Source organism: Talpa occidentalis, unplaced genomic scaffold (genome assembly GCF_014898055.3).
Source record: "Talpa occidentalis isolate TD23 unplaced genomic scaffold, MPIMG_talOcc4v2.1 talOcc4.10, whole genome shotgun sequence".
Taxonomy (NCBI): domain Eukaryota; kingdom Metazoa; phylum Chordata; class Mammalia; order Eulipotyphla; family Talpidae; genus Talpa; species Talpa occidentalis.
In genome coordinates, this window is record NW_023600993.1 from 61296036 (window position 1) to 61313834 (window position 17799).

The 17799-nt window shown below is 44.6% G+C and overlaps 1 protein-coding gene across 1 annotated transcript in view; it reads right to left on the reverse strand.

Annotated features, from left to right (window-relative positions):
• Window positions 1-17799, reverse strand: part of DDC (dopa decarboxylase) — a 112022-nt gene that overhangs the window by 58672 nt on the left and 35551 nt on the right. Inside the window, 5 exon segments of the mRNA XM_054695867.1 lie at window positions 1627-1761; window positions 9864-9983; window positions 12231-12344; window positions 16240-16463; window positions 16552-16649. Coding sequence (XP_054551842.1) covers window positions 1627-1761; window positions 9864-9983; window positions 12231-12344; window positions 16240-16440 — 570 coding nt within the window. The 5' untranslated portion in view covers window positions 16441-16463; window positions 16552-16649.

The window sequence follows — 17799 nt, forward strand, 5'->3', positions numbered from 1 at the left end:
TTTTCTGCATGGCTACATTCCCTCACAGAAACCCCTTTGGGAAAGGCTATGCCTTAGTATTCACAGCAACTTATTCTCAACATGTATTTATTGAGCGCATGGGTGCATTTAAAAAAGTTTCTTCATGTTCTTCTAGAAAATAAAGGCAATGTGAACACAAATAATTTTCTTCATGTGAATGTGAATGCATGTAACACATAGAGTTAGGCAACAGCAGACATATCTTTCTGATTAAGCACTGAAATATGGGTATTATATTTATTGGCTGTATATATTTATGAACTAGAACAAAATTGTCACAGTTGAAATGTCTGGCTTAAGAAATTCATTACAGTTAAATATGTTGGGCCTCCCTGGTGGAATAAGGGGTTAAGCACAGCACTATGAAGCTACCTACAGCCTCTGCAGCATGAGTTCAGTCCCTGGCTGGCCAGGGAGCTACCCACATGGCGCAGCAGACCTCTCCTGACTCACCGGCTATGCCCCTCAGCGTGTATTTCAGTCACTCTGCCTGCTCTGTTCCCCACTCTGTCTCCAGTGAATCCACTCACCCCCCGTTCCTCTCGCCTGTATCCCAGTTCTTGTATGCATAAATAAATAAATCTTAAAAAAAGTTAAATATATTAGAAATGTTAAGTCAGCTATTCTTTGCAAAATTCATATATTTTGAGTGTAGTATAGTTTGTGATTGCTTTCCGCCCTCATGGAATTACTTCCCTTATGCTGCTCAATTCTCTTTCCTTCTCACACAATTCTGACAGTTTTTTTTTTAAGATTTATTTATTTATTTGTTTGTTTGTTTATTTATATAAGAACTGGGGTACAGGACAGATGCACGGGAGGGTGAGAGAATTCACCAGAGAAAAAGCAGGGAACAGAACAGGCAGACTGATGAAATACACTGCTGCGGGGAGCAGCGGGCGTAACAGGAGAGGTCTGCTGCGCCATGTGGGACCCTCACCAGAGGCTGGGATCAAACCGGTGTTGTAGACACTGCGGACAGCTTCACAGTGCCGCACTCAACTGCCTGCGCCACCAGGGGAGGCCCAATTCTGACAGTTTTTGTTAAAGTTTTCTTAAGTGGACTGGCCAATGAATTCATAATCAGTGCTCCTCATATGCAGACTCCTTAAACCCTACAAAGCACCTTCATGCCCTTTACCTATGTCCTGCCACTACCTGGCTAAGCAGCAACATTCAGGGGAAGGGGCTTTTCCCCCAGTGAGTATGAAAGAAAGAATTAATGTGATTTGACTGAGATCACAATACTTAAAATAGGAGATCTGAGACTTGAGCCCAGGTGACTGACCCCTAGTCTGACATCCCACAATATAACTCTTAAGGTGCCAGAGGATTTCAGTGTAAGCCAGTACAGGGGCATAGCCACAGAACCCATCCTGGTGGTCTCCCAACACATCTATTTTCCTTTCAACTTCACCTAAATTTCCCCAAGAACCCACATCTTCTCTTAATATAGCTCTCTATCTCAGTGATACCTGAGCAAATGTCCTTGCATTTGACATGATTCAGCACAACTTTGTTTTGATTTGATTTGACATAAAATAAAGCATTTAGATCTTGAGGTTTGGTGGGACTTTAGCCCAGACCCACAGATAGCTCACTCACTTGGTCTGATGCATAGGCCACCAGCTTCTCCATTATGGCAGCTTGTGTCAGTCCTGGGGACATGGTCTGCAGGTGGCGCGTCACTTTGGTTCGAGCTGCCAGCAGGGCCATCAGGGTGGCTTCACTGGCACTTCCCTAAATCAAAGAAAAGTTTGAAATGAGATTCAAATGCTGCAAAGTAATCAGTGTCTAAACTGACTGTGTGTCCATTTTTTTTTAAAGATGGATTTGAAACTGCAAAGTCCATTCTATGTTGCACAGAAAACATCTGAACACCTGTGATGCCACTTTAGCTCTTATTAGAATTTCAACATTTCTTGATTAATTTTACATAACAAAGTGTTAGCGTGTACCAAGTTCATAGTGCTACCCTTTTAGCAGGCATTTCCCATTCCTTAGGTGGTGTTACACCATGTCTACCCAGGGAACAAGTAGCCAAGTTCAGGTCTGTATGTCCTCAGATAGAAAAAACTTTATTTGCTTCTAAAATGTGGTGCATTTTTCTTGAGACTCAGAAATTGCCTTGAAGGATCTCCCTCTATCGCTAATATTACAGATTCCCCAAACTCACACAGTAAAGTCCTCACCCCCACTACCTTAGAATGTGACCACTTTGGAGATAAGAACTTTAAAGAGATCACCAAATTAAAGTAAGCTTACAAGAGTAGGCCCTAATGCAATCTGACACATAAACTTATAAGAAAAGGAAATATAGACACAGGTATGTACACGCACACAGAGGAAGGCCATGTGAGGACATAGGGAGAGAGTGACAGTCTACAAGCTGAGGAGAGAGTACTCAGTGGAAATCAATATTGCCCATATCTTGATCTTGTACTTTCAGCCTCCAGAACTGAGAAAATAAATTTCTGTTTTGTAAGTCCCTCAACTCTGCAGTATTTTGCTACACCAGCAAATTAATACAACTAGTGTGAAAAATGTATTTTGGCAAAATAGTAAAGGATGGTGCAAAACTCATTTTTCTGACTTTGGGAGTGGGCAAATGATTCAGCAGCCATTGAAACTGGGGCTTGGTGGCACAAGCCACTGGGCTTGACTGGCTTTGCCATGGGTCCCGTCATCTGTGGTGTTGCCAGGAGGCTGAGTGGCAGTGGTGGTTTCTCGCCCTGCTGCCCAAGTGTGTACAGATGGCAGCCAGAGAGCACTGCTCTGAAAGTGGCAGTAGGAGATGGGATTTCCTGCCTACCCCCACAGCGTGCTGCTTGTGGGCAGCCCCTCCCCTGCTGCAAACTAGTCCCTAAGGGATCCTAGGCCTCCCTGTAGCAGGAAGCTGGGGGACAGCTACATGGAAGTTTGAAGGTTGGCCTGGTGATAACTGGGTTTGAGCAAAAGAGCTGCCCCTCCCCTGCCAAGGTTCCAGCGCTTGTCCCCAGAAGCATGCTGTGTGCAGGCCGGTGGCAGGCAATGGGCGTTTAACCACTCACCACCAGTGGTTCCACTGGGGCGCAGGCTGCTGGCAGAGGCCAACAGTAATATCAGGTGGCAGTGGTTCCCTTGTTGTGGTTCCCCCCTGGGGCTGCTGTGGCAAGGTTGTCTTATGCTGGAGCAAGCTCTTGCAAAGGAGGTAACAGCTCACCCTGCAGCCCCTGGTTCAGGGCTCTAGGAGAAGCATAAAGCTCCAGTGGGCCAGCTCCAGTGCTATGGCTCCCTGGAGCTGCAGGCAGTAGAGAGACCCAGAGAGTCCTGGGTCAACATGACAGGATCCCAGTAGAGCCCACCCAAGTTGCTGCTGCAGTCACTACCCTCCCACCCACACCCCCAGCACCAGCACCAGGTGCAGAGTGCCTCCAGCCCCACTGAGGCTGGCTCTGTCTGTGGCTTCTCAGACCCACCAGTCTATGAGCCTGCCCTAAGGTCAGGGCGGGTTGGGTTTGTGCTGCCACCAAGTTTTCCTTTTTATATTTGATACCAGATCATAGAATGGACCAATCAGGTTCAAGCCCAGCTCATTAGTTAATTATTCAGATCAAAAAATAAGAATGAGCTGACTGATGCAAAATGGTCCCATCGGTCACTTAGGATTGAAAACAGTCCAATCAGGCTTGCAGGCTGGGGGACACTGAAAGAGGATATAAGGCAGGGCAGGAACCAGCTTAAGAATTTGTTCTTGGCCTCCAAAGAAACAAAAAGTATCAGCAGCAGTACTCTGTAGAAAGAAGAGCGGCTGAAGATTTTTATAAAGACCTACCTGCTACATCTGCCTCCAGTCCTTCCCTGACATCACCTGAAAGGAGCACCATAAGCCTTGGTCTGGTATCTCCAAGAGCTGTTTGTTGTTGGTGTAGGCCAACAACTCACAAAGACCTGTTAGCACTAGTAGCTCTGACACCACCTGCTGATGACTGGAGATGACTGGCACTACTGGCCAGTGTTGTCCAGCACTGATGACAGCTGACGGGCACTCTGTGTTGGGGTCACCTTTGAGAGCTGTCCACCACTTTAGATCATCTGGCGCCACCTCCCAGGGCTGTTGCCTCCATTGCTATGTGGTCCAGCTGCAGTGTTATCTCAGTGGACACACCTGTGATCACCTTCAGTTGCCACCATGAGTTGGATCTTAGCCCATTGCTTACTGGTGTGCCATGAGCTCCAGGCCCTCATTGACAGGACAGCACCACCTTGCATGTTCTGTAGCTCTATTGCATCAATTCAAATATACATATATACTATCTTCTTAATTCAGCCTTAAAGTGAGTTTTACATTTTCATCAAATTTTATTTTCATTAATAAAGATTTTACATATGGTTAGGGGACATGACTAGCAGGGTTAAGTCAGCCATTTCATGGATCCAAGTTCCAGTCAGCAAATATGGGCCTTCCTCTCTATGTGCCCTCAAATTTTGTGAGTTATGAATCTACCCATGGCCTCATTCACTTCTCACTGGAAATGGAACAGGAAAAGCTTCTGAAAAGATGCTCTTGATGGCGAGAGTCCTCCTTCTCATCTAACACTCAACATTGGATTGCAACCCCCTTTCAAAATGTACCCACTGTCTTGAGGCATTGGTGCTCACATCACCCCCAAAATGTTCATTATCCTCTGATTCACATTCTAATGAAAGGCTTTGAATCACCATGCCAGTTAAGTATGGGTTTTCCTTTGGAATCTAGCCAGAAGCTATGAAAAAAACTCCCCTACTTTAAGGGAGCAAAAAGTGATTAAAAAAAAAAAATGAAAGAAATTGTCTTTGAAGCATCCAGAACTTTGTGCAAGCTTGTCTTAAGGCAACCTGCAGTTTGACTGAGTGGACCATGAAGACTAGAGGATTTTACGACCTTTTGGAAGTGTATCTGTGACTGGGATTGGTTGGATGTGTGGGTTCCTGAGCTGAGAGCAATAATGACACCTTTACTTTATTGTGCGGACAAAAGTTACCATGGTGAGCCTGCTAAAAGGCAGAAGGAAACATGGCAAGACTGATGCTGTGAGCAGAATTGTCCTTTTACCTTCTGTGTTTTCAAGTGTCACCCCCCACACAGTGAGAAACTGATTTTTTTTTCCATGAGAGCTTTCAGACCCAATTAAGAGACCATTTTTGCAGCCCTGTTTGTCCAGCTCAAAGGAGACTTGACTCAGATGTCCATCAATCATAGGCTGACAACTGGCAGCTGTGAGTATGGCTTTGAGGGACTTGGTGTCCCTTAGTACTTGGGCCCCTTGACCGTCACTAAGCTCATGTGCTCTCTGAGACCTTGAAAATTATAGTGGCCTTGTTCCTGGGAAGATGAGGCTTCCTGCTGTGAATACAGACATGCTGCCTGCTTTTCAATCAAGTGAGTTTGATTCCAAGGGAGATTGTGTGGAAGCAGGACTGAAAGAATACTGCCAGGATTATTCCCAACAATATGTTGGGGTTTCCATTGTCTCTGGCAGATGGGATTGTCTTAAAGGAAAAGATCATTGAAAGATGTAACACATGACTTGTGCACACCTCTGGCTGCTCCAACCCCAGCCAGAGATCAGGGCTGTGAACAACCCACAGGCCCAGTTCTTAGTTGTCCCAGCTTGGTCTCTAATTAACTGTTGTTCTTGGGTACGATTAAAGACCTTTCTGGACCTTTCTGGATAATAAAGATTATCTTTATGCAATTTGAACCTTATAAATAACTGGAGGTTGAAAAACGATGACATAAAACACAAGAAATAAGCTAACATATAGTGTAGTTCAGAGTAGATCTTCCATAATAAAAAAGTAGGCCTTTTATAATAAAAAAGTAGGTCTTTTATAATAAAAGTACACCTTAGATTATATGGGGTGTCTGTAAGAATTTTGAGAAGGATCAAATTAGAGAAATAATTTTGGGCTGCTGAAAAGAACTGAATGTGAAACTGATTCAGTTATAAGATCCAAAGACTCATAAACATGTATTTCTGTTTTATTTTGATCTTTGGTGAGTAAATGAATGATGAATATGGGAGATCCATAGAGAGAAGCTGAAAATGTTAGAAGATTATTTGATGTCATCCCAAAGGGTGTCCTCTGAAATATTATGAGAGTGAATTTTTTAATTAATTTATTTATTTATACAAGAACTGGGGTACAGGCTGGATGTGCAGAAGGGTGAGAGAATTCACCAGAGAGAGAGTGGGGAACAGAACAGGCAGACTGATGAAATACACTGCTGAGAGGAGCAGCGGGAGAGACAGGAGAAATCTGCCGTGCCATGTGGGACCCTCGCCGGCCGGGATCGAACCTGTACTGCAGAGGCTGCGGACAGCTTCACAGCGCGGTGCTCAACCACCTGTGCCACCAGGGGAGGCCCGAGAGTGAAAAATTTTATACCACATAAATATCTCACATAACATTTATCTGAATTGTAACACATTATAGAAAAGCATGGAATATAGTCTCAAAAAAGATCAAAACAATGGGAAATGTTAACAATTAAAATCATAAGCAAAATTCAATATAGAGAATTTGTATTACATTACCCTAATTTTGTTTGCATACACACACAACACAGGTATGAAGTAACATTGAGAGGAAGCATTCCAAAAAAGCTTCCAATATTTTTGTAACTGATGTCCAGTTTTCCATGAGGGGAGAAAGCTTTTTTTAAGCTGAACCAAATTAACACTGAGGGCAATAAATTAGCAATGTGAAAAATGAAAACAGTAATGTGCAGAAAATCATGAGAAATTCATGACAAATACAGAGGAGAAAGTGGGCCAAAAGGAAAATAAAGAGAGAAATTTAGAAATGATGGAAAAGGTAAACAACTTGTGAAAAAATTGAAAGCAGATAATAAGTGGTCCACAAACAATTACTAAAGTAAAATAGAGGGGGAAATGTCCCTGGTGAAGAAAGAGCTATTCTTGGATTAATAGCCTTCCAAGTATTAGAGGAGGGGGGTCAAAATGAAAGGAACAAATGAGTAAACCTCATCCTGGCAAATGTGTGGAATTCTAGAAAAAACATAGGCCTGGGTCCTCCCTGGTGGCGCAAGGGGTTAACTTATGAAGCTGTCCGCAGCCATAGTGGCACGAGTTCGAACCCCCGGCCAGATTGCTACGCACATGGTGCAGCAGACATCTCCAGCCTTGCCTGCTGCACCCCTCAGCAGTGTACTTCAGTCAATCTGCCTGTTCTGTTCTCCACTCTGTTTCTGGTGAATCCTCTTACCCCCCACACTTCTGGCCTGTACTCCAACTCTTGTATACATAAATAAATAAATCTTAAAAAAAAAAAAAAAAAGAAAGAAAGAAAACATAGGCCTGAAGCAAGCATCCAGATTGTGTGTAGAGTTAAATTATGCCCAGGCCTGGAATTGAGTCCAACTGAATTAAAAACCAGAGTCACCTCCTTGAACCGCCACTCTCCCTGTTCCTTACAGATTCCGTTTTCTCTTTTGTCAATGTTTTGTCCTGCTTTTTATTAGAGGAGAGCAATGGCGAATCTGGACTAATGTGCCCTGGAGAATCTGGACTAATGTGCCACTAGACAACAGGAGAAAATGACCCCCTCTGAGATGAAATGCAACTGACGGGGCAGACTGGGACCCCAATGCACAGATCCCTTCCCCAAGTAAGCGGGCTTGTGACATCCTATCTCTGAGTGTGGTCTTTGCCAAGGAGGTTGTTTGGGCTGCACAACTTCTGAGAAGAAGAAAACTGTTTAGGAAAACTGAAATACTTAACATTTCCATGAAAATTTTTGCTATTACTATGCCACAGTAGATAGCATCATCCTGAAGCTTTTCATATCCTAGATAATGTTTCCTTGTCCTCAGTTCCTTACTCAGAATCACTGACATTGGATAGAAAGTACACTAATCTAAAGACTGTGAGGAGAGAGGGCGGAGTGAATGCTTCCAGGGCTGGCCACATTGGCCTGTTGGTTTCAAAGAAGTCAGTCATGAGTCACAGAGCATGGCTTATTTATCAAGTAGATCAGGATCCCTGCGTCAGAATGATCTGAGATACATAACAGAAGGCAATTTCTTCAATCCCAAGACCAATGGGATTGAATCTCTAAGAGGAGAGTCATCAGTGCTCTGGTGCACGCTGGATGTAGTCAGCACAACAAGGGAACTTGCTGCTGTGACTGCTGTAACTAAGAACCTTGATACAGGGAAACTGTCCTGGATTATCTGAGTAGCCCCATCTATTAACATGGGACTTTGAAAGTAGAGAATCTTTCTTATCTCTGTTCAGAGGGAGATGTGACAGTAAAGGAAGGATCACAAAAATGGAATTACTGTTGGTTTTGAAGATGGAGGAAGAAAAGGGTCATGTTTCAGGAAGTTGGGAAGCCTCTAGAAACTAGAAAGGCAAAGAACTTCTCATCTGAGCCTCCAAGGTGTTGACCTTATTTTTAGCCCAGGAAGACTCCTGACCTACCAAACTGAAATAAAATATTTGCATTATTGTAAGTCACTAAAAATGTTATTAAGGTGATCATTTGTTCCAACAACAGAAAACTAATTCACAGGAATTTAAAAACCTTCATCTGGGCGGCAATCCTAGATTTGGAAATTAGAGCTGGCTTCCTACTTTATAGTTTGATCACAACAGTCAGGCAATGTCAGACAAAGGCAGCTGGGATTTGGTGTTCTCACCAGCGAAAGGGCAGGTTAATAGACAACTTAACTAGCTCTTAGAGCCTTCAGGATAACAACAGCTGAGAAAGGAAACCCCCCTTTCTCCCTGAAGTTAACCAGGTTTTCCCAGTACTACTATCATAAATTTGACTTGAGAAAAATGATGCCAGGAAGGGTGATGGGTTTGGTAAATTCCATCTTCTGTGCTAGGAAATCTTTAAAAAGCACAGACTCCAGGCCTCCCATGGTGGCACAGGTGGTTGAGTACAGTGCTGTGAGGCTGTCTACAGCCTCTGCAGTGCTGGTTCGATCCCGGCCGGCCGGCGAGGGTCCCACATGGCACAGCAGACCTCTCCTGTCATGCCCACTGCTCCCCTCAGCAGTGTATTTTGTCAGTCTGCCTGTTCTGTTCCCTGCTCTGTCTCTGGTGAATCCTCTCACCCTCCCGCGAATCTGGCCTGTACCCTGGTTCTTGTATAAATAAATAAAAATAAATATTAAAAAAAAAAAACAGACTCCAAGTCTTCCTAGTTATATTTGTTCTGCAGACCCTGGTGGACAGATATTCCACTGTGGCTGTCATTTGCAGCAAGTGGCTACTCTCAAGGGCACATGTCAAATGAACAGAATGAATTAAGTTGTAAAGAAAAGGCATCGACCTTAGGTAAACGCCTGTTGCCCAGGATGTAGTGTCACCCTGGGGTCAGCACTGATCAATGGTGAAGATAAGGATCTGCACAGACTGGGTCAGGCTTGACTGGAGAACTTCCCAGCTGGGAACAAATGGGCAAGTCATCGTACTGCTCTGTGCCTTGGTTTCCTCATCTATAAAAAAGGGGTGTTAAAGTGGCCCCCAGTTCATAGTGTTGTTGTAATAACTAAATTAGTTAATGCCCGGAAAGTGCACAGGCATGGTTAAAGGCAACAGAGACACACAAATGTCAGTTGTGTTATTACTATTTTCTGGAAAGTAAAGGCAGAAGTCTATCATGAGTAGGGATCTGGGGGAAATTAGTAGGAGAGAGTACTGTGCTCCCAAACCAGATCCTACTGATTCCAAGAGCAGTTTTTCTAACTTTTTTATTTGCCAGAAGAAATATGAGGTCTCTATCCACCTGCTACTGTGGAAGCCACCCATCCCAGAAAGCCTGGCACCACCCCTCCCTGGCCTTACCTGGATCACTCCACCCCCCTCTCCTGATTCCCCAGCCAAGAACACCTCTGGCAGCTGCAGCATCTTCCCGAGCCAGTCCATCATTACTGTTTCCAGCTCTGTGCAGGCTGGGCTCGCAGCCTATGGAGGGAGAGAGGACAAGAATCAAACACAGGCCTGCTGCCCGCAGCTTCCTGTGCACATGTGATAAAGGCGTGTGACAAAGAGGAAAACTATTACTTCTGTCATGCAGATTTTATCAATTTAACTAAAGGTGTTAAACATTTGCAAGTGGTGGAAATGAATGTGATGACACACTTCCTCATGGCAGAGACCCAGAGACTGCCAAGGGGCCTCTCAAGGTGGACATGATGCTGTGTGCTTGACATACATGAGACCCCTCGTCCTTCTCACACTCAGAAAATGGAGGGAGTCACACAACCTGGATGGCTGATATGTACAGAAGTGATACTCTACTGTACATGAGGGTTTGCACATTCCTAATGGTGATCTCACATCCTCCACCTCAGACTTGGGTCCATGGAAATGCCGCTCTCTGCCCCCCCACACTACATCTTAATTCTCTAGAGTCTGGTATGGAAAGAGAGGCCAGGTCTTGCAGAACTTCAGGAGCAGGGTAGGGTTAAACTTTCTATTCAGTCTCAGATTAAAATTGCCCAATTTCAAATGTTATTCAATGCCCAAAACATGTACTCCTTGACGCATCAGAGAAAATGGTGGGAAGAAATGCATGGATCAGCATATTAAATGCATGGATCAGAAATGCATGTCCCATTGTGCCATAGCACTAGCACCATGTGCTTGTACGTTCGGCCGTTTATTTGCAGATTTAGAAAGCTCACTGGTGAACCTTCTTCCATGATGGATTGGAATGAAATGGACTGAGTAGAGAAGAGGGGCTTCTGGGGTCCTGGAGAAGTCACTGACCTTTCCTTTTATGCCCTCAGAATGGTGCTGTATGGATTCTCCACTCTGGAGATGCATGGGAAGGGCTGGCTGGTCATGGGTTTCCGTTAATGGTGGATTGGTCTCCCCCATTCCATGTGGTCTCACTGTGGTGCTCGGAGGAGCTCTCTGCTTCCCTGCACACACCAGCCCATGATACACTGCTAGTAAGAATAAGCCAGGCTTTCTCTCTTCTAGGCATTTCAGGCAAAGGGTCTTACCCCATTTGGGTTAAGCCCACTCCAAACAAAGCAATGGCATTTGCCATTAGGAAGTACAGGTCTTGGCTGATACAGCCTTGGGGATAGCAAGGCACCCCAAGTGAAATCAGATTGTCCTCAGAAAGAACAGACACAGTAGGATAAATGTCAATTCACCACGAAGATAGGATAGCTCTGAATGAGCAAAGCTGAATAAGATCTGCTGTAATATCTAATGAAAGAAAATGTCCTTCAGCAGGAGGTTCAGTCAGCAGAGACAAAGGAAGGTCACCAAGGCTATACTGGCCATGCCAATGCTGCTGTCCCTTTGGGGAGGGAGGCTTGGGCCACCAGACAGAGAAGTAGTTCAGCAACTGTGACAGGAGCTAGGGATGACCCCTGAATCCTTCTTGGGGCTGTGGACCTACAGTTCCTCAGCAACTCCTGGTACCCCAGTCTAAAGAGTAAGCAAGGCTGGATGCAGTGATCAGCTGTGCATTCATAAATGGCAGCCCTCTGATGGACCTCAGGCCCTTCTTCAGCATGAGTCATTACCCACAAATCCACTCAGCTGCAAGACACAAGCAAGCCAGTGGCCACTCTAAACCTGAAAGGTCGAGGGCAAATCTGGCCTTTGAAGAAGTCCCCACAGTGTGACTGTCTTGGGGTTCTTAACAAAGTGGGCAGACAGCTTGACCTCTGAGCACCCTGCATTTGGAGTGACAGAAATCTTTCCTGTGCTGTGCTTAGAGCCACATAGAAGAGCCAGTCCTGACTGCCCTTTTGAGCACACACTTTTCTAGGCATTTTATCTGCAAATAAGGTGGGGCTGGGACTGGAATCATGGAGGCAGGAGCTGGCCCCATTTCTAATGAGGCTTCTCCCAAAACAGTCTCTGCCTAGAGACTGGCATAGGCATTTCTCAAAGTGTTGGTTGTATAGAAATGCTCTGGTCTGCTTGTAGAAATGCAGATTCCCAAGTTTGAGCAGAAACTCCAGGGTACTTCTAATAAAACTCTGTTATGCAGAGTTAGCTTTTGGTTTTTGTCATATTTCGAGGAAGGACACTGTATTTCCCTGTATTTCAAATATGTATTCCCCAATGATGTACCCTCTTCAGGGATGAATCCTACTTCACTCCAAGTTGGCACTGCCACCTGTTTATGTCCTTGAGAACTGGTGCCATGTCCTCATCAACCCCCCAGGATTGCCCAATGCTCACCCAGGAGAAGCCAATGCAGCCGATGGCCCCACACAGCATGTCTGCAAGCATAGCTGGGTACGAGCTGGCTGTGGGGAAGTAGGCGAAGAAGTAGGGGCTATGCCAGTGTGTCACCTGTGCAGAGATGGACAGTTACTAGGGGTGCAGGGGAAGCCAGCACCATGGGCAGAGGATCCAGCTACCCCTGTTCATAGCAAATGATGTCTTGAAAAAGAAGCTCGTTTGTGAAATTCTTCTTACGTGTGCTAGCTAGTGAAGGAGCTGCACCTGAAGACAACCTCTATGGTAGAAGACTGCCTTTCCTAAAACTGCTCCACATATATAAAGTCTATATTAGAAATAAAGAAAAATATCTGATTCTGAGATTTCCCCAGCTGGTCTTACAGTTGCCTCCTCACTCCCTTAAACAATTCATTCCTCCCACCTTGTGTGTGCTATCATTCCCCAGAGAAATCAAGGATGTGTGCTCCAATTTTTGCTTCTTTAATTTTTTCTTGCCACTGACATACCATCATCTAAGAAAAGAATAATGCCCTAAAAATACTCCTTCCCCCTCAGTGGAGAAGAGCATTTCCAGGGATTGTCACTCAGTCTCCATTCCGGGTTGTAACCACAGTACCAAACCCCCGGAGACATGAGCAACTCTCTGTATCTCCTACCTCTGCATAATTCCCTCCTGCCCATAACTTGTTGGATGTTGGAAGTATCCATAGTGTTAAGCAATGTAGCCCCTGGGATTCCTGGGCTGCCTCAGGCAATTGATCGCATCTCTTTGCGCTCTAGCCTCTGTCAGGTGGAACTAAAACAAGTATCTTGGTGTTTCTTATAGCTCTAAGGTACTTCAGGCCTGTCTCAGAAATCTCCAGGCCTGTGAGGTAGCTGGCTGAATTAAATTGTGAGCACATAGGGTAAGAATCACCCAACATCCTGTTTGAACAGGTGGACTAAATTGTGAACTGGAAGGTCCTGCCTAACATCTTGTTTAAACAGCTAGGCCCATCTGACTAACCAAAGGCACCATGGTAGAAAAAAGGTGCTATATCCTGACTGATAATTGTTTTACAATTTCCTGTAGGTCTCCTATGTGCAGTTAGTAAAACTCCTGACCTAGGGTTACAGGGTCTCATTAGCATGTTTTATTGAATACCCGTGTGGAGACTTCAGATGCTAATGAGATGGGCAACCTGTGAAGCATATAGCTCTTCTGCCCATGTCCCAATATAGCCTGACCCATAACTTGCTATGACGTTGTTCACCTCTACCCTGCCCTGGTGGGCTGACCCCTTAACACCCTTTACCAGATTGCCTCAGAAAGTGAGGCTAGAAATTTCCTCTTCCAGTGCTGTGTCCCTTGAGCACAAGACTGATAAAACCTTGTCTGGATGTAATCTCTCCTGTCTCTTCATTAAATTATTTTACAAAGGGCTACAACCTCTGAAAGAAAGCCCAGGTTGGTAACAGCTGTGGAGATGTTCTGTCAATGTTAGTCACTTTCACAGAAACACAAACATTTCTTCCTTGATAATACAAGTTATTAACAGTCCATGCTATGTCTCTTAAGACATAGCATGGGAGACCCCCAGATTATGAAATTGACCAACCAGAAGTCCATTCAACAGGATCTACCTGGTTATGGGGACTTAAGACCTGGTCCCACTGTCACCACGACCAGCCCACTCTTTGGGCTGAGGGCAGGTAAAACCCTTGGAAGGATGGGAAGTCAGTAGGGATGTTAGTGGTGGCCTGGGGTCGAGGGGTACACAAATATTAGGGGCCCAGGGAGGATAAAGCAATTCAATTTGGGTGCAAGAGGTGTGGCCAAGGGCAGGGAAGGAGAGAGGCATCTCAGTGGAGGGACAGGGCAGGGAGACAGGCAAAACTGGAGGGCTCAGACAGAGAAGTTGGTAGGGATCACGAACCTGTGAGGAACAGTAAGTGTGTGCCCATGGGCCATAGTACTTTTAAGAACTCAAAAAATGTTTTAAATTAGAAGAAAAAGTAAGCTTTCAGGTTAAAGAAAAATAATTAAAATATTAATATATTTATGCCAATGCATTCATAAAGCATAATTTTCCATATATCTACGGAGGGTGTGAAAATGTGGTCTTCTCAGGGCCTCCCGGGTGGCGCAGGAGGTTAAGACGCAAACTTTGAAGCTGTCCACAGTCACTGCAGCACAAGTTCGATCCCTGGCCAGGGAGCTACCCACACAGCGCAGCAGACCTCTCCTGACTTGCCCACCGCTCCCCTCAGCAATGTATTTCGGTCAATTGGCCTGTTCTGTTCCCCAGTCTGTCTCAGGCGAATCCTCTCACATCCCACACCTCTGGCCTGTACCCCACTTCTTGTATGCATAAATAAAAAAAAATCTTTAAAAAATATGGTCTTCTCCTTCAGGCACCAGGGGCTCCTCATTGTCCCTCTCCTCACTCATATTGACACCTAGGAAGAGACAGAAGAATTCCTGACTAGGGATACGTATGTTTTGTTGTTTGTTTTTTTTTTTTCATTCTCAACTAGACACAACATTGAGGTAAAAGACACTGCATTCACTCCATAGACAACCCAAGAGCTTATCTATGTTCCCTGAGATCACAATTCCCACCCTAAGGTGCTCCCTCAACAGGTGCACTGCCCTGTGCTGCTTTGGGTCTAACCTCTAACCCAGCAGACTTCAAGTTTTGCCCTGGAGTATATGCTTTGCGTCCCTTCCTTTTTTCCCCCACCCCAATTCAAGTGTACCCCCAGAGTGGTGGTATTTGGAGGTGGACCTTTGGGAAGTGACTAGAGTTAGCTGAGAGCATGAGGGTGGGGTCTGCAGATAGGGAAGAGTGCACAGGAATACACGGCAAGAAGTCAGCTCAAGAATTCTCCCGGAGAACTCAGTCTGGAGCACCTGATCTTCGACTTTTAGCCTCTAAGTGTGAGAAGTAAATGTGTGTTTTCTAGGCCACCCGCCTGTGGTATTTTGCATGGCAGCCAGAGCAGACTGGACACTCCCTTGGCCTGACATTTACCACACCTCTGCCCGGAGGGGTTTAGTGCTGAGACGTTTAGTGTGTTTGCACAAACTCTAAGAGTACTGGAAACTTCACTGCTTCCCTCACAGCATAAATGTCAAGGGGAACTCCAGGGAAAATGGAATGTGGGCATTGGGCTTCAGAGAGGCCTTTGGTATTGGTACCCTACCAGTGGGGCACAGAGCCCCAGAGTCAGTGCTGTGTGACCTGGGTCACAGGTCGTAAGGTCACAGGGACTTGGCATCCTGTCTGAAAATGAGGACATAAGATTTGAGGAACCAAGATCCTTTCCACTTTTAGGTGCTACTTCCTTGGCAGGGAAAAATACTACTGTGGAAACAAAGTTGTGACAAATTCCCTTTACATGTGAACTCTCTGCTCCCCTGAGTGAAGTGCAGAGACAACTGTCCTGGATCCTTTTTGCTCCTGTCTTTGTCCCTCAGTACCACACATGCTAGCTGTCACTCACTGTCCACTTTGTGTTGAGCCTCTGGGCAGCAGCCATAGCACATTGCCCACCCTCAAAGTAAATAAAGCATCGATTTATTTCATACACACTAATTTACCCTTTGCTCAACCCAAGAATAGCAGGCGTGGGCATTATTTTGAGCATCTAGCTTGAAATCATAGCTCAGGGTCATCTCATTTCCTTCAATGTCAGGTGTCACATGCCCACTCACTCTGTACCCCATTCTCAGACAGAGACTTGACCTGAGGGCTGTCGGGGAATAGCACACTCACTGCCCTTGGAGCCATACCATCTAGGATGCCAACCTGGCTCCATCGTTTATGAGCCGTGTGACCTTAGGTTGATCAGCTAATCTTTCTGGGCCTTAGTTGCCCTCAGCTATAAAATAGAAATGACATGAGTTTCTCTCCATTGTTATAATTGTAAGGATTAAGTGAAATAATATAAGTGAATTGCCCATGCCCAGTGGGTGCTACTTCCATATCAGCCCTCTGTCCTCTAGTCATAGGTACAGACTTACCCCTGGCATGATAATCTTCTCCACATCATTAATGATATCCTCAAATGTGTCAGGCTCCTGGGGGGCAGCGGAGGGTATTAGGGGGCGCAGATAGCCAGGCTCCACATCAGGGTACACTTGTCGTCCCTCAATCCCTTCCATGTAGTCAGCCACATAATCCACCATCTCTTTCCCTCTCCTTCGGAATTCACTGGCATTCATGGTGAGCGGGCTTCTTCAGAGAACTGCCCAGAGAGAGAGGAAAAAAAATCAAGTGGCAAACATAACAATCTCTAAACTAGTGGGGCAATCCCAACAAGTTATTAATGTTACCTTGGCAGTGACTCAAATACCTGGTGACAGTCAGATCCCAAGTAAGGAGCACTTTCTTCCACATGTGGATAGCATGGAAATGGTTCTGGATTTGGAGACTGTGAGAAAAGCTTATATTACTATTATCCAGCTATTCAACTAAAGACAACACAATATCTCAATTTTTTCATTGTCTATGTCAGAAAGATAGGCTCAAACAAACATTTAATTTCATGTTCCATTCCAATTTTCATAACAAATGTTAGTCTAAGTCCTCCTTTCCCTTTACTAGCATGGAAGACAGACAAGCAGTTTTAATTCTTTGAGCATCTCTCCTCATGAGAATTGAAGATACTAATCCTGAAGGTATAATCATAGATGTATTAAAGACCTAAGCCCAGAGCCCAGGGGTGTGGGGGAAGCAGCATAAACCCCATCAGCGTTAGTCTTCTTCCTTCCTCTTGATTCAACCCCTAAGATGAAGACTGAACTAGCCAACATGAAAGTGTTCCTTCTAGGGGAAATACAGAGTTGGGTTACTGTCAGTCTCTAGTCCCATTTTTGTTAACCTGTCAATTCCTAACCTTAGAAATGTGTCTCTTTTTAAAGACATCTTATTTAATATATGTTGGCTCAAGAATTTGTACTCATGGCCAACAGCATCATAATTCATGTGTGAACAAAGCTTATTTAACATACATATTTCCCCCTAAGGCATATCACAGTCTTCTTGCATCCTAGACAGAATTCAGCATAATATTTGGGGGTGAGGTAACCATTGAAATAACCAAGAATTAGACCAAAATGTGAAGAAAATACACCAACACTTGAAAAAATACAAGGCAGTGTTACCTTCTTCGACCTCAGCTGAGAACAAGCATATTAGATGATTGAAACTTTCATCTCTCTATACATGTATATGTTCATGAGAGACTATGAAAATCAATACTTATGTGAATACTGATGTGAGATTGCAAATGAACTTTGGCCAATAGGTGATTTTATACATAGAATATCTAAGAATGATAAGAATTGACTGTATTTTTAAAGCAGGAAACTTGGACAACACAAATAACACTCCCATCACTCAAAATTTTGGTACACGTTCTTCCAAACTGTTTCCTATGTTTGTAAGAGATATTTCTATGATAAGAAGGGGATGCATTTCTGAATTCCCACCATGGCTGAAAGCTTCATAATTGAAGAGAACGTTTTTTATAGGAATAAGTGCTAAGGAGATGATTGAACATCCACTGTAAACAGCATAGA